Source organism: Triturus cristatus, chromosome 5_2 (assembly GCF_964204655.1).
Source record: "Triturus cristatus chromosome 5_2, aTriCri1.1, whole genome shotgun sequence".
Classification (NCBI taxonomy): domain Eukaryota; kingdom Metazoa; phylum Chordata; class Amphibia; order Caudata; family Salamandridae; genus Triturus; species Triturus cristatus.
This window is the reverse complement of record NC_140588.1, coordinates 922,192,100-922,217,493: the sequence shown is the minus strand read 5'-3', so window position 1 is coordinate 922,217,493 and position 25,394 is coordinate 922,192,100. Positions and strand designations below refer to the sequence as shown.

Here is a 25,394-nt window from a genome sequence, read left to right as displayed (position 1 = left end):
GCCGGCTAGCGTGAATTTTTATCGCTGAGATAGCGTGCTATTAGCAACGCTTATCTCAATAGCGATAAAAATCCTCACGCTAACAGGCTAACGTGAGATTATCGCTGGAAACCCAGCAATAATCTCACGTTACCTTGTTGATAGGGACAGGCAAATTTAGCCATGATATCCTCCTTCCATAGGATATCAGAAAAATACCAGACGTAAAAAAGCAGCGTTAACCGCAGTTAGCGCTGCTTTTTTTGTCTCTAACAGGGTTAGCGACATTCTTGATAATAGGAGAAATGTCGCTTAGCGACATTTCTCCTATTATTTTACTCAGGAACGCCCCCTTTGCATCTCATTAGAGATGCAAGGGGAAGCGTAGAGTAAAAGGGTGCTAACATGCAAATTTGCATGTTAGCACCCTGTTGTTGATAGGGCGCTAGTTTTAGCTCTCCTTTTTTGGCTTTTAAAGCCAAAAAAGCAGAGATAAAGCCCTTGTTGATATGCCCCCTTATTTTTTAAAGCAGCTAGATTTCCTCAAAGGAAATTGAACTGCTTTAAAAGAAAAGATCCATTTTCAAAAACTTAAGTGAGTGTTGGCAGTGCTCCTCCCAGAGGGTCCACCCTAACTTGCACAGAGGAAGTGGTCCAACGAGGATCCCTTCCCCTTTGAGAATCTATGACAATCCCAACTTAAGAGTCGGCAACTGATCAATGGTTTTGAAGGCGTAAACCATTGATACATACCTTATCAACTCGCAATTTGGAAGGAAAGTCCAAAGCACAGACCTTTCAAAGTGTGCTTTGGTAGGGCTCGAAACATTCCATTTTGCGATTCAGAAAAATAATCAGAATCACAAAATGAGCTAGTACATTAGGAAAGGTGTTTTTGTTGTTTAAAGCTCTATTTTTGTGAACTAAAGTGTTTGCGACTGCAAACACCCTTGGTACGCCTTCCCCTGGATCACTAAGGCTCCATCTAGAACAAGAGGTAATTTCATGTGTCTTATCACAGTGTTTTTAAGAATAACTTGGGGAAGGTTTTCGGGGCAGTATTGCTTGTGAAAGCATAGAATTGAGGTCTATTCATGATTACGAAAATCTAAATTAAGAAGAAGATTCCAAACAGTACACAGCAGACACCGGAAAGTAATCACAGTACAAGCAGACACAGGAGCTGAGAATAAGTGCAAATTATAGTAATGCCCGCAGCAGGTTTACTTGCACACGAGATGGATCTGAAAACACAATTTATGCAGCTCTGGATGTATGGGCAACTGTCCATTCCCACCAAAGTGGAATGTTTTGTAGGAAATTGGGCTTGTGCCAAATTGATTTCCCAAAGTCTTTGGTATTCTGAAAAACGACCAAAAAACATTAATTGATTGATTGATTGATTGGATACTTGTAGAGCGCGACTATCACCCTACGGGTATCTTGGCGCTGAAGACTGATGAAACCATACTGGAGGCAGACAGGACAGAGAGAATATTCTGGGTTATACTTTGGGATAGAGCCAGGTTTTGAGTCCCTTACGGAATTCAAGTAGAGAGTTACACTGTCTCAGATTCATAGGGAGCTTATTCCACATGCCGGGGGCTACTGTACTGAAGGCCCTGCCGCCTAGCCGAGAACGTTTAATTCTCGGGACTGCCAATAGGCCTGCCGTGGAGGAACGGAGCTGCCTAGTAGGCAGATAGCGAGCAAGCTTATCCTGCAGAGGGGCAGGCCCTAATCCATGCACTGCCTTGAATGTCAGACACAGAGACTTAAAGGAGACCCATCCTTGACCGGGAGCCAATGCAGGTCCCTCAACGCTCCGGTAGCCGAGGAGCTACGTCGTCGATCAAGCACTAGTTTAGCTGCTGCTGATTGTATCCTCTGCAATCCCTGGAAGATATACTGCGGGCCCCCAGATAAAGGGAATTGCAGTAATCAAGCCTGCTTAATACCGTGCTACGTACTACCGTGGCCCGCAGTTCCCTAGGAAGTAGGGGTAGAATGCTTCGGAGTAGTCTTAACAGGGCGAAGCAGACCGAGGCGGTCTTACAAGCCTGGGATACCATCTGAAGATCGTCGTCAAAAATTACCCATAATTCTATCAATCTCTCTTTTTGCTTAAAATTGGGACACAACATAAAAATTCACTTTTTGAGTTCTATTTTGCTTCTCAAGCCTTTCGGAAGAAATGATTGTTAGTTTGAGTCTTGAGCCAAGTGCGTCAATTTTTAATGTTGGCAAATCTTTGAAACAGGAATCTTTCAATTCCCAAAACTGATCATATGACCACTACACAAAACACTAGGAAGAAGTGCTAGAGGAACATAAATAGAATGGCGAGCAGCTATTGTTTTACAATGTTATGTTGATCACAGCTCAGACAAGGAGCTCATGCTCTGCCTCTTGCTTCAAAACCAACTCCAAATTATTGACAATGGTTCCCTTGATGGAGAAGGGTTTCAAGGTAGAAACAAATTTAATTCATTAACATGTTTGTTAGATATTACTAAAGTCAATCTTTCTTGCTTAAGTATTAATCTTGACATACACAATTTTAATTAAACTTCTATCTTGCGTGAACTAAAGTTTGATATGTGGATGAGTTCCACTTCAGGCACCAAGTATTGGAACACTTCATGCATTACAGCTCCATGCCAATTAGCCCAAAAAAAGCACCGAAAAAAACATTGATTTGAACAGAGAAAATTGGTCATCCGAATAACTAGAAGTAATACCAAATGGCAGCAGATGGCATGGTGGGCAGCATAAAACATCAGAGAGAATTGTTTTTCAGAAAACACTCAAGTGCTGTGTACAGCATATGCTGCTGGGGAATAAATGGCAAACCTTTCAAAATGATGGAGTGTTCGCCACACGAATGCTTGACAGCACCATGGGGCTCGGACATCACTAAAATGTAATGCTGCTGCTGGTTTAAGAGGACATGTCAAAGGTACATTAATGGAAACGTAATCGCCGGAGTTGAAAAAAGAAAATACAGGTTGTCACGCTGGTATGTTTCAACTACCATTGAAAGGTAACTATTACAAAAGAGAATGGGGTATGAGATGTGGCCTAGTGGCTAAAGCTGCTGACCTTTGAACATGGGGAACCAGGTTGGAATTTCAGCTTTGGCTCAACATCCTGTGAACCTGGGTAAATCACGCAATATCCCTGTGCATAATAAAAGGTTTTTTTAATGTGTGATGTAAACTGGTTGTGTTATAAAGCACTTTAATGCCTTTGGGCCAGGTTCAGATAGATAGATAGATAGATAGCTAGCTAGATAGATAGATAGATAGATAGATAGATAGATAGATAGATAGATAGATAGATAGATAGATAGATAGATAGATAGATAGATAGATAGATAGATAGATAGATAGATAGATAGATAGATAGATAGATAGATAGATAGATAGATAGATAGATAGATAGATAGATAGATAGATAGATAGATAGATCAGCAATTTAAAATCACCCTGAAACAGATATGTACATTATATAGAAACCCTAAAATGGGTTTATCAAGGAAAGACCCTATGCATGATTAGGAGGAATTAGATGCTGCAGTCAAAGACATCTGCCTCCTCCCTCCCCCTTCGCCCGTTTTCAAGGGATCACGTTGCCTCGATTAATGCTTTCCCAGAGAAATTCCACAGAGGGTCACCTTTAGGGTTCCATCGCCCGCCTGTGTTTCCTGCAATCTGTGCGTAATTCAAGTGCATTCGCCGGCTCGGAAGGTATAGAACAGCAATTTTTGCAATGACAGTGCAGAGCGGGGAATATGAGCTCTGAGTGCTAATGAGCGGAGACTGCAGAAGCTTGGGGGGGGGGGGGGGGGTTGCTACAGCACTGCAAGAGCAGAGCAGGGAGGCAGGGGTGGGCACTTCAAAGGAGGGTAATCTACATGGCACGTTTACCTTTTTAGAATGCACACTTAAACAGATTATGCGTCTTAATCCTGATTCACATGCCAGGCACGAGATATATAGTCAGTTACACAACCTGAGGAGTGTTCATATTTCAATTGCATGCCTTATGGACGAAAACCTTAACGGAAAATGCAGCAATTTGCAGCCCTGTTGGATAATATGTGTTTACCTGGTAAAATACAACAGACAGAAGGCATTCGTAAGGTAAATGTCTGGTCCACCAGTGTTGTGCTAGGGCAGAACTGCTCACATGGCTGGATCCGTGTGTGTATGATCAATAAGTAAATGACAAAAATGTCAAGGGCAAACTTAGCATAATGAAAAAAATGTTGGGAAACGCCCATTCAAATTAATTTGTGTTGCTGTTTTTGTTACATTTCCACAGGGGTCGTGGTCCCTGTGTCCTGCATGCTGCCCAATAACTCTTCTTAACGCTGCTTTTGGCAAGTCACACCATTTTCAGTATACTTGACACCACAGCTCAACCGCATCACCAGCCTGCACACTGTGTGATCCTGGTGCGGGACTTTGCACTCTTTCTGTTTCAGTGATAGAAAGAGGACTTGTGGAACACTGACTGATCATCTGTGGGTGAATGCATGTGGACTTCTGCAAAAGTGGGCACTGTGCCCAAAAGTCCCTTTTCTATCTCTTTTTTTTGCGTCAGAAACAGGATTCTTATTGCACTGCCCCATTCGAGAAGTCATCTTTCTTTTTGCAATGAAAAATGGAAAAAGTCCTTTCTGTGTGTGCTCCACAATATAGCACGAAAGTTTCATTCTCGTCATTAACTACATTTTGGTTCATTGTTTTAGGTCTGGCATCAGCCAAGTCCTTTTGAATTGGCTAAAAGTATATGTATAATAGAGTTAGAGGGGATTTCATCCAGACCTCTTCATCCATTGGTCTATTGTTGTGGTATTCTCTTTTTTCTTCCACCCACCACAGAATACACCAAGGGAGGGGCAAGAGGCCAGCAGCAATTGGCTAACTTCACTGTGAATGACAGCTGCCTGCTCCTTCACAAGGAGCACATCCTCAAACAGTGAAGTTCCCTTCAGAGCAAGGGACTTTAATGGCAATGTGTGCTTTTTATTTTAAAAAATCTACTTTTAGCAAGTTTTTTCTTTTGTATTGATGAGGGCCCAGCAGCTCCCCCGTAAATGAAGATTTGCAAAAACTATGACAAAGCAAAACAAGTACTGACAAAAAGCAAAGGCTGGCAGTCAACGCCAGACCTATTGGTTTCGCCAGTGCCTGTTGTCTTTGAGGAACTTGACCTTGACATTTTTATCAGTGATGTTTCACTATGATAGCTACTGGATAGACAAATCATCACAAAAGCAATCTGTCCATCCTGGATATTAGCGTGGATTAATGAAGTGTACCTGCTGGAAGGGGAGACGAGGAGTGTGGTATTGATGGCTTCTGGTGCTACAGAGGAAAGAGTCAGAGAGGCGGAGAGGTACAAGGCGAGAGTGAAATGAGGACAGTTTGTATGGAGCTGCTGCATTTCCAGTCCGTCAAGCAGAGGAGATAAGATTAAGTAAAGGGCAATTAGCTTGGTCAGGTACATACCCAGTAAACCCGCCCCCAGCCTGATGTAACCGACAATGGGCTAAGCCTGGCCGCAATGGAGTTACTGTGCCCGCCCTTTTCTGAACAGCCCTTTATATTCTCAAGATGACGAGGGGATCCAGTCATTATCACCTTCAATCACCTTCCCACTGGGAGGCAGATCCTTACAACCTAGACATATTTCATAATCTGAAGACACATTCAGAAGACAATAGCAACTGGTACAGTCATGGCCAGTTAATGGCCCTTTCGCCCTAACCATTTGAAAAAACTAAAAATTCAGAAAAATGCAGTATGCAAATTTAACCCTGGGAAATTGGGAACTACCATGTGAATTGGTGTTTCTTCACACGTTTCCCTTCATTCTGGGACACTTTCCCCAGGTAGATTTAGTAATGAGCGCCTATCTTACTTAAAACTTGAGGAAGGAATGCATACATTTAATATAACAAATCAATACGGAAATGTGCTGGTAAAGATGCCACTAGAGTGATGCATGCATGCTCATTAATGGTACAGAGGCAGATGTATGGGTTACCCAATGACACAAGATCCTACTAATATGATATGGGCCCAGAAAGTAGATCTATGTAATACCTATCACCAGGGAAGCATGGCATGAGGGGTGACGTGGTCGTATGAGGGTGTCGTGCCTTGGCCTCTGCTCAAAAGCTATTGTACAAGGGCGTGGGAAACCTATAGGAAACTCATCTGACCGAGGTAATGGTAGAGTGTACTTTTAGCGATAAAAAGAAATATGCTGTATGGGGCCTTGGATTTTAGATAGTGGTAGAAGAAATAGCTCTTACACCCTTATGCTCGCAAAACATTAGAGAGCAAAACTTTGTTGCGTCTGACAGCATTTTTCACTAAATTGCATTTCGAAGTAGACGCAGGAGTAGAAACCTAGATCTGTAGAATGTCTAATCTCAAAGTGTTGGATTGGAAAAGACCTGGAGGGAGGGGATGGAATTGGAATCTTAAGGTGGGAGGAGTGAAGTGTCCTATGAAGATCGGGGGGGGACATGTGGTGAAAAAGACGGTCTGTTTGGGCTGTAAATATAATGATTGACATCAGGGAGGTTGGAAATGATTGAAGCTCCAGAAGGCTTTCCAGCTGGAAGTGAAGAAGACCTTTGCAAAAGGACTTTCAATATAAAACACAGGAGAAACACAGGATGACTAAGAGAGTCGCGGGATGTGGAATCAGTGAAGGGGTTCCCTGTTTTATGGTGATGTAAGCTCAATAAGTTAGCATGTAGCCGATATGCTATCCAGGCTTAAATACATTTTTAGAAACCTATACAAACCTATACTTCAATGATTTTTCCCTTTTCGTCGATCAATATCCCTCTTCCATTATAAACCCCTCCCCCCAGGTATGACCTCAAGGTCCTACTGACATGACCCTTATTCCTTGTTCCTCCTTCATTAGTGCTGAGAAGCAGCTCTTTTGTCTTGTGGGCATTATATAAATCCCACTGATAGGTAGATAAATATTAATACTTATGATATCAGCATGAATTTTTGACTCATCCCACAGCTTCAGAGAAGTTCTTCTGGGAACGCTTCCTTTTTCTACAGAAGTCAATAAAATGACCTCACTGGCTGCTGAGGTCATCACAATCCTGTGTCCCGCGTGCCCTTCATAGTTACCGCTTCTGAAAACCAAGCTGTGGTCACACTTCTTAAGCCATCCCCCGCTTTTCTTCTCCCCTTGCCTGGCGCGCATCGTGCCACCACTGAGCGCTCTCCTACAGTGTACGGCTAACTAAAGCCCAAAGTGCCCTTGAACCACCGCACTCAGAACTGCTAGCTCCACACATTGGATCTGTTACAGGCTGAAGTGTCTCTCCAGCCTCAGAAACTGGCATGCGCTGGAATTCTGCGGCTCTCATCAGTGCGCTCACAACTGATAGAGAATGACATTCTTCCACTTATTTGGAGGAGCAATTCAGCCCTCAGTGACTTACTAGGCGGGACTATACATATTATTTCTCTATTTTGCTACTGCGTTTCTGTTTGTTGGCATAGCGACAAGGTCACTTATTCGTCATCATTATTCTATTATTTGCCTATGCATGTTCTTGCTCCATTGGGTGCCAAAGCGTATCTGCTGTGTAGTTAGAATAGAGGTCTTACATTTTGCCATTGTGTTTCACATAGGACCTTTCTCCCTTGATTTGTATTTCATGCTCAAAGGACATGGCCATGAATGGAAACAGATATAGACAATCATGTCTACAGATACATAGGAATGAAGGACACTCATGTCTACAGATACATAGGAAGGAAGGACACTCATGTCTACAGATACATAGGAATGAAACACGAGGGTTTTTTAGGAATCTGGTGGATATGCTTTACGAGGCAAAGGTTTTTAATAAAGTCTGACGAGAAGCACAGACAATCAGACAACCCACGGATAATTAATCAGGCCAGATGTAAAATGTATTCAGCTTTAATCCACATAATTGAAATTTGGGGAGCTATGTTTGAGATACAGCCTCTTGAAGGGATTAAGATGATTGCGGATTAATAGTCAGATGTTTGCCATGGAAGTCTTCGCGCAGGGAGGGATTAGAAAAATGAATTGTGGCGACGAGGCAATCCTTGTGGGCTGTTTGTTTATGTGTGGGTTGTGAAAATGTGCGATTTCGGGAACATCTTAACTTGAACTCAGCATTACAGTACGGTTTAAGTCAGGGTAACAGCTCACACAGACAAGTCAACGGCAAACAAGAATACTGTACCCGGAAGCTAGACTCTCGTGACATAAAATACAATATCAGACACAAATCGTGAAGCGAAATTCACTGGTTTCGCAGAACTATTTCAAATATGCACAAATCATGTGTATCATCCTTGTCAGAGATCTTCAACTAAACGGATATTCAGCACAAGAAGAAAGAAAAACACCAGCAAGCCGATTTGTGCTTTCAGAAAAAATCCTGTGCAGATGTGAAAGTGAATACTGCTGTGGCCGAGGATATATTACACAAATCTGTTCATTTAAAGCTGTGCATCGCAGCCCTTATTGCGTCCATCCTTCAAGCAAGCCCATTACTGTCTTTGGGCCAGAGTCCCTACACGGGCCTGTGAAAGCGCAGAGATTAACCCATTCATTTCAAGCACACTGACAGCCTATTTGTTACCATAATGAAAAGGCACCATGGCGGAAGACAGGCATTGACAGACGATAAGGAGCCCTGACTGTGCAACCTGCACTAAGGTTAGGGCCTCTTTGTCCACAACACCTTGAGGTCGTGCCCTGGATGTAAGGATTATTTACTGTGAAAGTGAGCGGTCTAAACCTTGACTTGGAGAACGACAGTGGAAAAGGTGCACCCGGGTGCAGTCCGTAAGCTTTAAGGGAGATCTTTCATGAAGTGCGTGATAGTAAGGCTGACGGAACCAGGGGTTGCCACAGCTCAACACGTAACTGGGGCACTTGCAGAAGTAAATCCCTTCACTCTTCCAACCTCAGGACCCTGTTCCAATCAACCCTCTCTTCTATATTTGTCAAGACCGAACGAAAACCCCAAACTCTTGCTCTGCACTTTAACCTGTAGCACACACTAACTCCAGACATGCAGAAGTAGGTCATGTAACATCAGCAACCCACACAAACTGCGGCTTTGCCGGGTCGCCCGAATACGTACTTTTCCCACATGAGGGGCCCACATGGTGTAGGGGTGTATGCAGGTGTGTGGGTGTGAAACACTCTAATACAAAGTATGCGGGGGCGGGGAACACAGCTGCCGCTGGCTTGGCTGCACCCACCCACGCGTTGGCGCGCATGGAACTCTTGGGGTCCAGCCAGCTCGCTTCACAACACACGCCTTTGCAGGAGAGAGCCTCTACTTACAGGCATTGGTGACGGAAAAGCTGTTGGAGGAGTCCAGGTGGTCTACGTGATGGAACAGCTGGAAGGGCTTCTCTGTGATGTTTTGGTTTGTGTTATACAGCTGGACAGCAAATAAAAAGGCGCTGTGCTCCTGGAGTGTGTTTCTCATGAAAAGTCCACCTATGGAGACAGAAAGGGGGGACATAGTGGAAAGGGGCTGGTTAGAGGTCTGGAGGCAACGCATAGAACCAGCCCCAGGAAGCGTATGCCACTGGAGACAGCATCCCGAGACCACAAGCATCACACCTTATGCAGTGATGTAGAAAAGTGCCCTGGGCCCCAATGCAAGCAAAGAACAGGAGCTGCCCAGGCGCCTGGCTAGAAGGTTAAAGGCAGCCATAGCCGAGCTCCTATGGGACCCTTGCATCCCACGGCCCCGGCGCCACTGCACCTGCTGTACCAATGAAAGGCACGCCCCAGCCTTGTCTAGCAACAGTAAAGTGGCAATGGGACCCGCAGGGCTCCTTTCAATGCCAATCTAGCACCCTCTGCAGGAGCCGCCCCTGGCACTCGCCTGGCATCGCTGCGCTCCAGACTTGGTCTTAATGAAACCTGCACCAGTTTCTCTCTTGACTTTCCAGGCACATCTGCACTGTCTCGCGCCCGGCTGATTTATCGTTCGCACCCGCCTAAAGTGTGAAATTGCAGCAGAAACAGTCGGGTATGCAGGTGCCATTTACCTTGAATTCATGTCAAAGGGAGCCGAAGGGGGCAGCTGATGTACTTTCACGAAGCGCCGAGAGGAGGGGAAACATTCTTTCTAATTGTGCACGTCTCTGAATAGAAAGGGACTTTGCTATGCCCATCGTGCTTGTGCGCAGACACACACCGCGCGCAGACACCGGCACACACAACTCACGCGCCCTAGACACACAACCCCCGCACCGCGACCACATTTCGTGATCTTGCAATCTTCATAACGCACACACAATTCCCCATCGCACTTGAAAGGACAGGCAATAGCTCTGCGGGCATTATTGTGTCAAAGTGTGACAACTTTCGAGCATTATGCGGAATGGGCGAATATTAAGGTAATAGGAAAACAACGAAAACAATTCGAAGAAGAAAAAAAAAGGCTCCCGAGCGCGACCACTAATGGACCACGGGACCCACGCGCCGCGGAGCAATGCAGTATTTCCCATAATAAAAAAGCTGCAGTGCTTCCTCTCAGCTCCCCGTTGCACAGTAGTCTGCGCCTCGCCTGGCTCGCAAAGTGGCTTTTCCGAGGCACATACCCCCCTTTCACAGAACGACAGAGCCGCAAGATAATGTCAAGTTAATTTACGAACCCCGCGCAAAAATACAAGGCTCGCTGGCTTACCTATGTTGATGGTGTTGGGAAATCCGCCGAAAGATTGGCCCCACAGTCCCACCATGACCAGGGAGGTAGTCTGAAGCAGATTTTGCCACATTTTGCTATGTCTTATAATTCAGTTCCTAAAACGAAACTGGCGAGGCAGGAGCATCGGCTCAAGCGCAGCCCCGGAGGTCCCCCGTCCCTGTGTCCTCTCAGAGCAGCCGGGCAGAGTCCATTGGCTAGAAGGTGGATTGCAGAGCGCGCGCACTCCTGGTCACTACTGCAGGAATCCCGGCCACTGTCCCCCCCTTCGAGGATGGTGCTGGAACGGGAGAAAGAGAGATCAAATCCACAAGCAAGGCTCTCCGGAATGGGCAAGCGGAGGGGCTATTGATCAAACTTGATGTGACGTGGAATTAAAGCCGCATCCCTCCGCGCCGCCGTGGAAGTGCTGCCCCTGCCTGCAAAGAAGCACAAGCGCTGCATTTGTCAATAGCGAGGGCGCAATCAATAGGAACACACCAGCCTCACGTGGATAGATAGCAGCTCCGAGCTGCAGCTGGCCGGCCCTCTGTGAGCTGCAGTGCCTGTGCTGCTGGGGGCAGGGAGGGAGGGGCCGGCGCGTGGGAGAGGCGAGGGGAGGGGGCGGGCGGAGGTGGCCACTCGCTGGCTGTGAGCTGCATTCATGGTGCAGGAGGAGAGGGGACGCTGGGTGTGACCTGGGGTAAGGTGCTTACATATCTGCGAGGAGAGGGACAGGTGGGTGAGTCAGAGAAAGGACGAAGGAAGTGGTAGGATGTGGAAGGGTGAAAAAAGGCGCTGATATTTTAGATAGGGTCCCACGAACTTTAATTGCCTTCCAGAAAGAATATGACACAGTAAAACAGTTAGTCTGGGTGATGTGATTATGTGGACAGAAACTGATCTGAGACCGCTGAAAGATTGATGATGTGATGTTCTTTAAAGAGGTGTCTTCAACTGTTTCCTAAACTGGAGTCACATTGGGGTGGTCTTGATGGATCCTGAAAAGTCACTTTGATATGGGTGGAGTATATAGGGTTAAGGTTAAAAATGAAGTGGTGATGTTTAGGACATGTTAACTATCCACAATATCACACGTGGGTGATTAACATGTTTCAGCCTCTGATGCCCAAAAATGGGGTCTGGGCCTTCATCAGGACCTTTTCTTAGTTCAACAGATCCCTTACTGTTGATCTTTTTAGGTCTTTTTTACTTGTAAGTCACTTACTTAAGTGTCCTCAATCCACATTGTTTTTTTGGAAAAGAGTCATCGACTTCCTTTAGCCCAAGACTTATAATCTTTTTTTGGCCTGCCTCTTAGGTGTCGGATGAGGCGGGGACGTCACTCTTAAGTTCCCAGTGTGTCTACCTATAACGTCCTCATCCGCCCTAGTAGGAGGCAAACATATCTCCCATGTTTACCTTTGTGCTTTTTTTTTTTACAAGATAATGTGTTCTTGGACTTGTAGTCTTATAATTTTGGGTTTATTCTAGTAAACCTTTTAGAATGGCACACCTGATTACAATGATTTGCAACCAAAAAAGCCCATACATCAAAATATAGTGTCCTAATCCAGAGTTCACAAGTTACTCAAGTCATTGTATTAGTTAGTAGCTCATCCAGTTCAGGTCTTTTCTTTGCCATCTGGACCCTGATTATGAGTAAGGTCGAGCACAATTAGCATATTAAATTCAGAGGCAACTGGTGTTCCCGCAAATTTTTCCCCAGGTGTTGGAACACCATATGTGCGATAAATCGCATGAGGTTTTGCTTGCAGCAACAGCTGAGTCTTATTTTCAGTTTTTGTTTCTGGCATAGATGAGCATACAATGCACAGCCCGCCTGATCTCATCTTTCCAGTCGCATCTCCTCCTCTACTCCAAACACACACCACCCTGAGGCAGAAGCATATATTTATCACCTGCTCAGAGGAGGTGGTAAATTATGTGTTAAAACCCACAAAAATGGGAATTCCGTGTGGTTTTATGACTGTTTAATCTGGTTCCTAATCCTAATGGCAATGATCCATTCCATGGGGCTTACCATGTATTTGTACAGTATTAGCGCAGATATACCCCAGTGTAACATTACATTTGCAGGCAAATTTACCTCCCCGCCAGGACCATGCAACTTAGACTCAGGGCTTTCTACTGTTAGACCTCAATTCATAATTAGAAAATAGCACTGCAAATACCAGAAGTGAAATGAAAGACATGGAATGGAAGCGTTTCTCATGCAATGACCTGGACAACGTGGTAAATGTGCTTTACAGTACTAAGGGCAGTGGCGTAGCTAGTCCTTTGGGCATCTGTGGCGGTCCCTGTGTTTGCCGCCCGCTGCAGCATTGAAGAGTAGGGGGATGCTGGTGAGATTGGGCCAACGATTGCTGCCCCACAACGGGCACCTTGCGGGGGGGGGACCGAGACAGCAAGTATGCGTGGGAGGAGGCCGCTACCCCCAAAACTAAGGTCGCCAGGGGCGGCAATTTGGGCACCCATGGCAGTGTCTGTGTTTGCCACCCGCAGCAGCATTGAAGAGTGGAGGGTTGCTGGCGAGATTCGGTCGATGATTGCCGCTCCACGTGGTCCGCTTTGTGTGGTGGGGGCCCGAGAAAGCAAGTAAGCATGGGTGGAGGCCGCCGCCCCCAAAACTCATGCCGCCTGGGGCAGACCGCCCCACCCCCCCTGCTACGCCACTGACTAAGGGCCAGATGTACAAAGCATTTTGGCGCTGACAAATGGCCCATCGGGCCTATGACCCAAAGACCCACAAACTCCTAATCCAAATTCGTATATATTTATTATAAAGCCAAGAACAGTTGGACATATATTGTCTCAAAACGAGAGTGTAAAGATACATGGGCACTAATACAAAACCGAACCTACGAATAAAATTTAAGTGATGCAACATGCACAGAATAACCAATTCCAAAATCAGGACACAAATGATTATAGAAACCACATACAGAGCCTTCTTCATTGGTGCGTAGTAAGGAACACTACACTACACTACCCTACACTACTTCTATCATGACATCCCTACTTAGCATTCCCCAGCCAAGCTCCCAGAAAGGTGTCAGCATGTGAAGACTTCCTAAGAAGCTCACTCACATTAAATGGGTCGAGTAGCTTAAAGCTACAGAGCTCATTCTAAGATGTTATCCTCTCTCCAGGTAAGACAGAAGACCCCAGGCTGTTTCCCTAACCCCAATACAAAAGTTGAATATCACGCCTCCAATTTCATCACTTGACCGCCTTGTGCAGTTGAGCACCACCTTGTAGGTAACCTTCCATGAAGTAACCATACATCCAGACTCTTGCTCGATGACCTTGGTTCCCAGGCCTTTCCAGACACTGAGACATCCTCTTTCATTACCAGCTCCGCTTGTTCAAGGCATCCTCTCCTCCATATGTCTGTCTAACTCCTGAAACAAAGACGTTATTCTAACTAACAAGGACAAAATATTGCACCTGCAACAGAAACGTGAAAAGAAAAAGTGTTCTACAGGCACATAAATTCTAATAGTTTCGATTTGAGAGCCAACAGGCAGAAACAAAAGTTAGGCCTACCAAATTTGGCTAACATAAGAACAGTGCACACGTTTAAAATGCAAGCATATATGAGTCATTAATATACAGAAATTATATGAGCCTTTATTTGAAAAGTTGATTAGTCATGCATACACGTCACGTGTACATGATTCATCTAAATACGTACTATACTACGTTAATTCTTTGATCATATGAAGAAAATATCTAACACTTCCTTTACATGTTATTACAATTTATGTTCTAATGCTCTAATGTTATTACCACAACAGATTATATGTAGATGCGATTATAAACAATGATTATAATGCACCACTACAAATGAGAGAGCAACGTTGCGCTCTATCAGTGGTGATGTAAGGAAAGCTGAAAGTAAGGGCTGATCAGCAATACACACTGGCTAAGAGTCCGAAAGATGCTATGAAATCAGGAGAGTTGCATTAACTCGCACTCCAAATGCAATGTTCATGACCTCGCTCTTAATGAAAAAGGAATTGTTACCAATGCTCTAAATCATCTTACCTACGAGAATGCACATCATATACCCTGACGCTTTAGCACAGGCAACTGTGAATGTAATGTCATTTATTGGTTGAAGTTTTTTATTTTTTGTTTACTTTTATTATGCTTATAGTTATAGTTAGTTAATGGAATAATTATTATGAGATAATATGCATTGCTTTTGGAGTGTGAGTTACAGTTTGCCTGGCTGTTGTGTGACTTATGCATTTTGATCATTGCCATAACCTGCAAATTTCAGTGTCTTTTTGTTTTTAATTTGTAACTATAACTGCACTTTTTTCTTTAAAAAACCTTTATTGCGTTTTTTTGGTAGAAACAATAAAAAGGATACAAAAAGCATTACACAAGTATGCAGAAGATCATGGTAGTCATGAGTTCATTTAAGGCATGGGATTTGTAATAGCTGTCATATACAGTTAATGCAGAATCTCAGGTGGTCGGGCAGCATGCTGTGGGGTCGCAATCACTTAAGTCTAAGTTCATTGAATACAAAAATAATAATAACAATAATGATAAAAATAATAAAGATTCATAATATAAATAATACATGTAAAAAAATCAGTAATAATAATCAAGAGCAGCAAATTGCACAGGCTGTAACAGAGTGCATGGATTTGGAGCAACTAATGTTGTGTGCATGATAAATATCACACGGACCACTAATTTATGCTCCCCAACCTATTCTGGCCTAAATATGGAGGTTATTTACAAACGCTTCCTGTTGACCAGAAAATTGTCTAGCATGCACCAAATCGATCTTGATTTTGCTTTCTAGGGGGAAGTTTCTGGTGAAATATTGTCAGCTCCCCTGATGAAGGAAATCCAATTCTTCCACACTGCCAATTTTAGAGCAGGTGTATTTGGCTTGGTACTAAGGATACGTTTACATGCTAGTGTGATTAAAAGATCTAATAAGTATCTATACTCTTCTTTTTTCAAGTGTGGATTGAGAGGACCCTTAGTAAGAACAGGAATTCTTTATGGGGGTTGATTCGAAAGACGGTTCTGATGAGCTCAAGAACGCCCTTCCAGAATTTTGACAAGGATGGACAAAAAAATCATATGTGCAAGTGCACCGTCGCCTTGGTTGCATTTCCAACAAGCAGGTATTTCTCTAAGTTTCAATTGGTGCAGCCAGGATGGGACCCAGAACGCTCTATAAATTAACATAAATTTAATTTGGGTCAGTACTAGGGTAACCTTAAGTAAGAAGGGTGAGTGTAGGATTTTAGACCAGGTTGTGGTAATTTCGGCTGACAGGCCCTCTCTCAACCATTTATCATGTGTACCTTTCAAGAGCTTAGAGGTAGGGGGTCTTAAATATTTATATATTTTGGAGACTTTGGGCCTGATTCACAGAACTAACTTAAGACAAAATCCTAAACTTACTACCATTTTGGTATTCACAGAAGGCACTTACTCATTTCGGTATTCACAGAAGTTAGGAGTCCTAACTTTAGGACTCCTAAAGGCCTTCTGTGAATACCGAAAGTCTTAAAGTTAGGATTTTTCTCAGTTTAGGAGTAGTAAAGTTAGGACTCCTAACTTTGGGACTCCTAAATACCTTCTGTGAATACCGAAAGTCTTAAAGTTAGGATTCTTCTCAGTTTAGGAGTAGTAAAGTTAGGACTCCTAACTTTAGGACTCCTAAATGCCTTCTGTGAATACCGAAAGTCTTAAAGTTAGTATTTTTATCAGTTTAGGAATAGTAAAGTTAGGACTCCTAACTTTAGGACTCCTAAATCCCTTCTGTGAATCACGAAAGTCTTAAAGTTAGGATTTTTCTCAGTTTATCCTAAACTGAGAAAAATCCTAACTTTAAGACTTTCGTGATTCACAGAAGGGATTTAGGAGTCCTAAAGTTAGGAGTCCTAACTTTACTACTCCTAAACTGAGAAAAATACTAACTTTAAGACTTTCGGTATTCACAGAAGGCATTTAGGAGTCCTAACTTTATTACTCCTAAACTTAAAAAAAATCCTAACTTTAAGACTTTCGGTATTCACAGAAGGCATTTAGGAGTCCTAAAGTTAGGAGTCCTAACTATACCACTCCTAAACTGAAAAAAATCCTGACTTTAAGACTTTCGGTATTCACAGAAGGCATTTAGGAGTCCTAAAGTTAGGAGTCCTAACTTTATCACTCCTAAACTGAGAAAAATCCTAACTTTAAGACTTTCGGTATTCACATAAGGCATTTAGGAGTCCTAAAGTTAGGACTCCTAACTTCTGTGAATACCGAAATGAGTAAGGGGCATATGTATCAAACTCCCCTTTAGCGAATCTCAAATTGCGAGATTTTGCGATTCGCAAAATCAGATTCGCTAAACGGGATGTAAAAAATTATTCGCTAATCATTTGCGATTCCTTAAAAATCGCAAATAATTCGCAGAATCCCGTATTGCGATTTCTTAATAGCGAAATTCGCTAAATAAGAAATCGCAAAAACGGGAATCTGCAAGCCTGGTGCAGGCTGATGACATCACAAACAGGAAACTGTAGTGATTGCCTGCACCTGCTCACCTGAGCCACACCCAGAGGCTGCTTGTGGAGTGTGAGGAGGCTTTCCTGGAGACAGCAACCAGCAATGGATCCCAAACAAAACCAGCAGGGCAAAGATGCAGAAAAAAGAAAGAGAAAGCACAAGTTTTCAGAAAAGGAGCAGGAGGTCCTCATTGAGGAGATGGTCTGCAGCCATGAGCTCCTGTTTGGGAAGAAGGCACTCAAAGTCCCAGAGGCCAGGAAGAGGAAAATCTGGCTGGAAATACAGAGCAAGGTGAATGCTGTTGGAGTCACCACACGCACCATCGAGGAGCTGCGCAAGCGGTGGTATGATATGCGCCAGAGGTCCAAGGAGAGGGTGGCAGCCAGACTCAAGGATGCCACTCAGACTGGAGGAGGACCATCCACTGCAGAGCAGCCAACCCCCCATGAGGAGCTCGTGGAGTCAACCCTCCTGCCTGAGAGCGTTGGTGGTGTGGCTGCAATCGACAGCTCCGACCCCTCATCCAGCAGACAAGGTAAGATGCATGCCAAATCACCCTGCACTCCTCCCCATCCCTTGCACACTCCCCCAAATGCGCATAGTTAACTCCCAACATGCCAATCCAGCCCAGGTCTTACAGCACACCCAGCAATGCATCATGGTACTCGTAGTACTGTGTCTGACTGTGTGTCCATGACACCATCACAAGTAAATGCAACATATGTGTTTTGGGGATCATTGAATAGAAATGTGTCAGAGGTTAGCCGTCAAAGATTTGTAACTTTATTGAGTGCCACATGCAGACAGTAACACAAACTCATATAGTCCCCTTTACATCCACAGCACACGCCATGCCACAAGAAGACAGCGCTGAGGGAGAGGAGCCTGCAGACCCTGCGGACTCCAGCGATGAGACAGAGCAGCAGCCAATTCAGCGCAGGAAGCGCGCACATGTGCCCCCACTGCCTCCATTTGAGGATGAAGTCCCAGCAACAGGCGATGACACCGACAGGAGAGAGGGGAGTCAGGGTGTGACAGACATGCCCCGTCATGACGCACCAACACCAAGGCAAAGGGAACAGGCCATTTCCAGGTCAAGGCCACGGAGCAGCACTGCAACAGAAGGAGAAGGCACCGTGTTCTCCGGCTTGGAACAGTGCATGTTGCACGAACAGCGCCTGCAAAGCAAGGCAATGCGGTCAATGAATCGCCAGCTAGGCCGCCTACATCAGGACAATCGCAACATGGTAGCGGCAATACGAGAGCTCTGTGCCACTTTGAGGGACACCCAAGCTGCCAATGACAGGGCTGGACGACGTGCCAATGCACGGCTGCACAATTATACCAAGGCAGTCAACCGCCTCTGCACCACCACCAGCGCACTCACACGCAGAAGCGTAACCATGCAGGTGGACATGGCACATTGCTGCCAGGACATAGCGCGAGGGCTGGCGCAGGTGACCACTGCTGTGGAACAGCTGCAGACAGCCAATGCAGGTGGCAGCGCACTAATGGCCTCTGCTGAGAGTGAGGACACATCGAGTCGCAGCAGCATCACTCCAACCTTGCCAGGTGAAAGACGCCGCAGTGGCAGACAGGTAGCAGGCCAAGGGCGCACCATGGGGGTCAACCACCCTGGACGGCACCGACGGAGGTGATCATCTGCGGGGACACTGACTGCAACACGGGTGCATTAACCCGCTAAAGGCTGTTTGCCCTATTTCTTGTGCCTTCTCTGCACTGTGTGTACAACATGTGCTGGGGACAATTACAATTTCTTTCATGTTAAGTGTGATTAAACACTTGACACATCATCAGGCTTTGTAGTCTCATTTCCTCAATACTCACCTAAAAGTAGTTTTGTGTGATCTCAGTCCGTCTCTGGCGTCCAGCAGCTGCCCCAACTCCTGGTGCTGGTCTGGCAGGGGGAGCAGGGCGCTCGTCATCCGATGTGTCTGTATCGGTCACATCAATTGTGGTGCCTTTCCTCATTGCCATGTTATGTAGCATTGCACAGCTTGCCACGATGTTACAGCAGGTCTCAGGGCTGTATTGCAGTGCGCCTCCACTCTTATGCAGGCACCGGAAGCGGCTCTTCAGGATTCCGAAGGTTCGCTCAATGACACAGCGTGTAGATCTGTGTGCCCTGTTGTAGCTCCTCTCACTTGCATTTGCAGGATCCAGGTATGGGGTCAGGATGAAGTCGCGCACTGCATAGGCACTGTCACCTGCATGGAAAAAAACACAATAGGTGAGTCAATGTCCCCCCCCACAACTGATGTAGTGGATGTATTGATGTGTGCAATGTATTTACCGAGCAGGTACCCCTCCCCAAACTCTCCAGCACTCAGACGTCTGTGTATTCCACTGTGTCGGAAGATGAAGGAGTCATGTGTACTGCCGGGGTATTTGGCTACGATGTCGGTGATGTGATACTTAGCGTTGCACACAATCTGTATGTTGAGGGAATGGTAGCATTTCCGATTCCTGTAGACATATTCAGTTTCTGCTGGGGGTGTGATGGCCACATGGGTCCCGTCAATGCAGCCGATGACGTGGGGGAAACGTGCAATCTGGTAGAAGTCCAGTATCGTTTGTTGTAATGCCTGTTGGGTGGTGGGGAAGTAAATGTGATGTGGGAGCCTCAGTAGCATTGCATCTAGATAGGCATGGAAGAAGCGCGAAAGTGCACTCTGTGACACCCCACCAACCTCCGCTATGACCCGTTGAAAACTCCCTGACGCGAGGAGGTGCAGGGAGCACAGGACCTGCACATGTGTGGGAATTGTTTGTGTCCTGCGAGTAGGGTGCTCCAAGTGGGGTTTCAGCTCCTCAATCAGGTCCATTATGGTCTGTGGGTGCAGTCTGTACTTGTCATAGATCTCCTCTTCAGTGTTCTGTAACAGGGTGATGCGCAGCCTGAAGATACGTTCCTGTCTCATTCTCCTGTGTGCAAGGGCCCGAATACGCAGCCTCCTGGCTATCACGTACATAGCAGCCATTGTGGGTGTGTTTGTTGCATTGTGGGCTGGTTTTTGTACCTTGCACCAGTTTACCACCTGCAAGCAATTGGTGTTAATAGCGATTTCTTAATTAGCGAATTTCGTGAAATCGCAATTTGCGATTTTTTGATACATGTGTTTGCGATTTCTTAGCTAGCGATTTCTTGTTAGCGATATTCGCAACGCTAAGGAATCGCAAATTAGGTATTCGCTAGGAAATTCGCAGATTTCTTGTTTCGCAGCCTAAGAAATCGCTAATTTAGCGATTTCTTATTTTTCAGTTTGGAAGTGTGTCATACATATGAAATAGCGAAAAATCAGTCGCAAACGCTGTTTTTTGCGAATCGCAGCGTTTGCGACTAATTTTTGCTTTCATACATATGCCCCTAAGTGCCTTCTGTGAATACCAAAATGGTAGTAAGTTTAGGATTTTGTCTTAAGTTAGTTTTGTGAATCGGGCCCAAAGTTTTCTGATCTAGCTAGGGTGTGAGCAAAAAGAGGCAGCAAGGGGATTTTATCCAAAAAGGTTAGTGTCCAAATGTAGGCCTTAAGTTTCAGGAAGTTATAAAAGTTCATATTATTTAAGGAATACGTTTGTTGTAAATTAGCAATGAGACCATCTGTTTTCCTTGAGAAGTCGTCAGAGAGTGAAGAGGCAGCAAGGGGATTTTATCCAAAAAGGTTAGTGTCCAAATGCAGGCATTAAGTTTCAGGAAGTTATAAAAGTCCATATTATTTAAAGAATACGTTTGTTGTAAATTAGCAATGAGACCATCTGTTTTCCTTGAGAAGTCGTCAGAGAGTGTGAGTGGTAACATGCTGATTAGGTAACTTTTTATGGGTTCAATAATCATCTTTACTGTCTCTTTCCTTCCCCACCATGTTAAGAATTTAGGGGACCAGCCTTCTAACAGGTCTGCAATTGTCTTGAGGGTAACGCTTCATTATGTTTGAACTAGTCAATGATATTATTGGGCATTCTAGGCCAAGGTATTTAATATTGTGTGATTGCCAGGCTAGTCCTGTGTCCCCTAACAATCCTCTGGATCCTATATTGTTTAGTAAGATGACCTCAGATTTCTCCCTGTCAAGAGTGTATCTTGAGATTTGGAGAATTCGGCGATGGAAATCATTAGTTGTGGAATGGATAATCAACCTCTTCTGTGACGATCAAAATATCGTCTGCATACGCCACTGTTTTCACTGTTAGATTTTCAAATCTAATTCCATTTTTGCTAATATTATACAATAGGGGTCTAAGGGGCAGAAGAAAAAGGGAAGTGAATGGTGGGGAGCCTTATCTTGGTGAAAAGGCATCTGAGAGGTAACCGTCCACTCAAACTCTGGCACTGGGGTTAGAGTATAGAGCCCTTTCCATTTCTATGAAGGGGATGCAAAATTTGAATTTATGTAACACTCCTTTGAAGTATCGCCAGTCTACTTTGTTAAATGCTTTTTCAACGTCTGTTGTAATGCCAACTGTTGGTGTTATTAGAGTCTGGACCTTGTCAATTGCATGGCAAAGTAGTCTGGTGTTGTCACTGAAGAAGTTTTTTTTATTTTTAAAAAACACTCTTGCAAAGGGTGGATTAATTTAGGCATATATTTTTGGATTCTGACGGCTAGTATTTTAGAGTAAATTTTACAATCAATGTTGATCAGCGTTATCGGTCTGTAATTTTCAGTCATTACTGGGTCTTTTCCTTCTTTGGGTATGACACTGATTATGACTTCGGCTGGGGTGCCAGAGATCGTGCCCGAGTCGGCAAATTGAGTGTATAGTTGAAGTAGAGGGTCGATTCTCCAAATGTTTTATAGAATAGTGCTGAGAAGCCGTCTGGGCCAGTTGCTTTACCGGATTTAAGAAATTTAATGACTTTTACAATTTCTTGAGTAGTGAGAGTGGATTTGATTATGTCTTCTTCATTTAGGAGGAGAGGGATAATTTAGTCAAGTATTTTTCATATTCATTCTCTGTTATCTCCTTGTTTGGGGAATAGAGGGTCTCATAGTATTCTTTAAAGGTCTTTGTACTTTATTGCAGTGATACAGTTCCTTTGATGTTTGTATTTTAGGTAGGACCCAAGCCTCTTTTCCGCCTTACTGGCCTTGCATAATCTTAGACTCTTTTGTTTATTAATCCAAATCCATGCTCCTGTGCTTAAGATTTGGCTATATACGTATTTTCAGTAGTGAGGGAAATGAGGTGGGAATTATCCTTGAGGGGTACATGGAGATGTTCTTGTTTTTTTATCTCCTTTTCTAAGGTTTGTAAGTTTGAGTTAGTCTCCTTGTTAATTTTTTACCTTATTTGCTTAAGGGTGCCTCTAATATTGGCTATTAGCGCTTCCCATTAGTGGAGAGCAGTCAGGTTCAGGGTTGTCTTTGAGAATGTTTTATATCATAGTTCCCACCTGTTTAATATGTTCGTTGGACTACAGGGTTTCATCATTTAGCCACCATAGGGAGTTTTTGCTTCTAGTTTCAAACATTAACTAAGACAGGGTTATGCATGAATGGTCAGAGACCAGTCTTGGTTCGAATGTCGCTTGATCAATGTAATTAGAATGGTCACCTGAGATCATGATATAATCGATTTGGGAGTATGTCGAGTAGGGGCGATGAGACAAACGTGTTGTCCCTTTCCGTGGGGTGTGGTAGTCTCCACGTGTCCTTTATAATACATCTTTCACAGAGTTGATTTAGGAGTTTGTGTGATTTAGGGAGGTGATACCTGCATGTGGAATCCCTGTCGACAGTGGTATCTAGTGTTACGTTAAAATCCCCAGCCAGGAGGGGAAGTGATCCGATAGGAATGGTCAGAAGGTTTTGAGGGAGTGTAGTCAAGAATTCTTGGTCATCCACATTCGGTGCATAATCGTTGGTTACATAAAAATTTACTCCATCTTTGGACATATTGGAAATATCCACCTCCTTTCAGAATCTGATTTGGATGAGAGCATATTCATTTCGGAGGCATGAGAAATTAAAGTTACCACCCATTTCTTGTACCCAAGTGCAGGGGAGCAAGCAGCTCAGCAAAGCCATTGTGTCTAAGAGAAAGGGCTATATCTTGATTTAGTTTAAATATCTGTAATAGAACGATATCACCATGTATTTTACAAGTTTCTTTATCTTGACAGAGTGATTTAGGCCCTTGGGGGCATATGTATCAACATCACCATTTACGATTCTCAAATAGCGATTTTTAAAGAATCGCTATTTGAGAATTGCAAAACGGGATGTATTAAAAAAATTGCAAACTTTTTGCGATTTCTTAAAATTCCTTAATTGCGATTAACAAATTGCGAAATCGCAATTAAGGAATACCTGCCCATTCATTCCTATGGGCCAGGAGACCCATAGGAATGAATGGGAAGTAATTCTCAAATAGCGAATCGCAATTTGCTAATCGCAATTTGAGAATAATTTCAAAGGTGCAAGGGTGTCATGATGACACCCTGATGCACCCCTTAAATTAGCATGTGTGTGCATATGGCGCACATACATGCCCTAAGGGCATGTATGAGCGCCACGTAGCACTTTGTAAATTTCAAAAAAGTGCTTTTTGAAAGGATATCGCAAATTACCACCAACTGGAAGTTGGTGGTAATTTGCGATTTCTTAAGGATAATTCGCACAACTTGGGTGCTTTTTACATATCATTTAAGAAATCGCAATTTGCGATTTCTTAAATGCTTACGTAAAATTAAGAAATCGCTAAATTAGCAATTCCTTAATTTTGCGATGGGATTTGCCTCATACATCCCGATTACCGATTTTTTAATCGCAAACGCTGTTATTTTGCGAATCGCAGCGTTTGCGATTAAAAATTCGTTTGATACATATGCCCCTTAGTGTTTAGTGAGATCATTTTTAGTGATGAAGAGTTATGTGTCATGATGTAGAGGTATTATATCTGAGATCTAACTATAATGGAATCAGATTCGGGAGCACCTCAAGGGATGATAAGCTGTAGGAGGGACATGGCCGCTTTGGGAGATGACTAGTGGTCTCCTACCCCTTGTTTGAGTAGTTGCGTTGCTGTTTGGTAAGAGCTCTGGCATGTTTTCATATGTATATTGCATTTGTGGCAGTGAAAAAAAGACAAAATAAGGCATAGAAAGCATATTAACAACTAAAAATGATTCTAAAAACCAAAACCCTTGTGAACACCCAAACTGTTCTCTTTGCCCCACCCCGCCCCCACACCTCTTCCCCCCAGTTTCTAACTAGACAATGTGACGATCAGTGGAAGCTGTAGCTCGTGCCATTTGTAAGGTGGATGGAACAGGCAGTGTATAAAGAGTGCCTTTCCAGGGGGATGTTCATATTGTTAAGGATAGGTTGGGGTATGAAGCGTGCCGTCGCACTGGAATGATCGGGTGTTAGGTGGAGGTAAAGACGTTGTGAGTGTCGCTGTGAAGGTTCAATATTTAAAATTGACGATTTTAAGAGTCGACTGTTGTTTATTGTCAAGCACCATGACATTGTAGCTGGACACATTGTGAATGGGCCAGGTAACAGAGTTTGTTCTGAAGATGCTATTGAGCTGTGTTTGTATCCCCATCCTAGTCTATCATATCTGTACATCTTTACCAGTATCATGACAGAGGGTTAGTCCAGTCTGATATTAACATAACTTGTAAAACCTTAGATGAAACAAGTTATGAATCCTAGGACATAGTGCCCCTAGTAAGGGAGAAAACCCAACATCATTAAAAATGTAGGAATTTCACAGAACGTTTAACAGGGCCTAACTAAAGACCCCAACTGCTTTAGGACATTGTGATCTTATTGCATCATTACATCATTATTACATCTTTACTATGTACATTTCTTTAACATTGTAGACTATAACACCTTTGCCAGTGTCGATGACCAGAAAGGGTGAAATCCAGATAAGATAAAATCAGACTATATTAGTCAAACCTGGACGAGTCAACGTATCTTGGTTTTCATGGTACGTTTTGGCTGCGAGGTGTCCATGTCGTCCTCCCCTTTTTCATTCAGAAATCTCACCAAGTCTTTATGATCACTGAAGATATGCATCCATTTATTTTAATCCGGAATTTTGCAGGGCCAGCAAAAGAGAACTTGATGTTTTTATTACG

The 25,394-nt window shown here is 44.0% G+C and overlaps 1 protein-coding gene across 5 annotated transcripts in view; it reads right to left on the bottom strand.

The window, feature by feature from the left end:
• The window catches only part of GRIA3 (glutamate ionotropic receptor AMPA type subunit 3), a 1,128,422-nt gene extending 1,117,158 nt beyond the window's left edge, over nucleotides 1–11,264 (bottom strand). For all 5 annotated transcript variants that reach the window (XR_014962259.1, XR_014962260.1, XM_085608118.1 and 2 more), the window contains exons 1-2: nucleotides 10,727–11,264; nucleotides 9,367–9,525 (exon numbers count right to left, since the gene is read on the bottom strand). Coding sequence is in view for 3 of the 5 variants with exons in the window: in XM_085608118.1 (XP_085464244.1) it covers nucleotides 9,367–9,525; nucleotides 10,727–10,817 (250 nt within the window). In the remaining 2 variants the exon portion in view is untranslated. The remainder of the gene's footprint in view (nucleotides 1–9,366; nucleotides 9,526–10,726) is intronic.
• Between the last annotated feature and the right edge of the window lie 14,130 nt (nucleotides 11,265–25,394).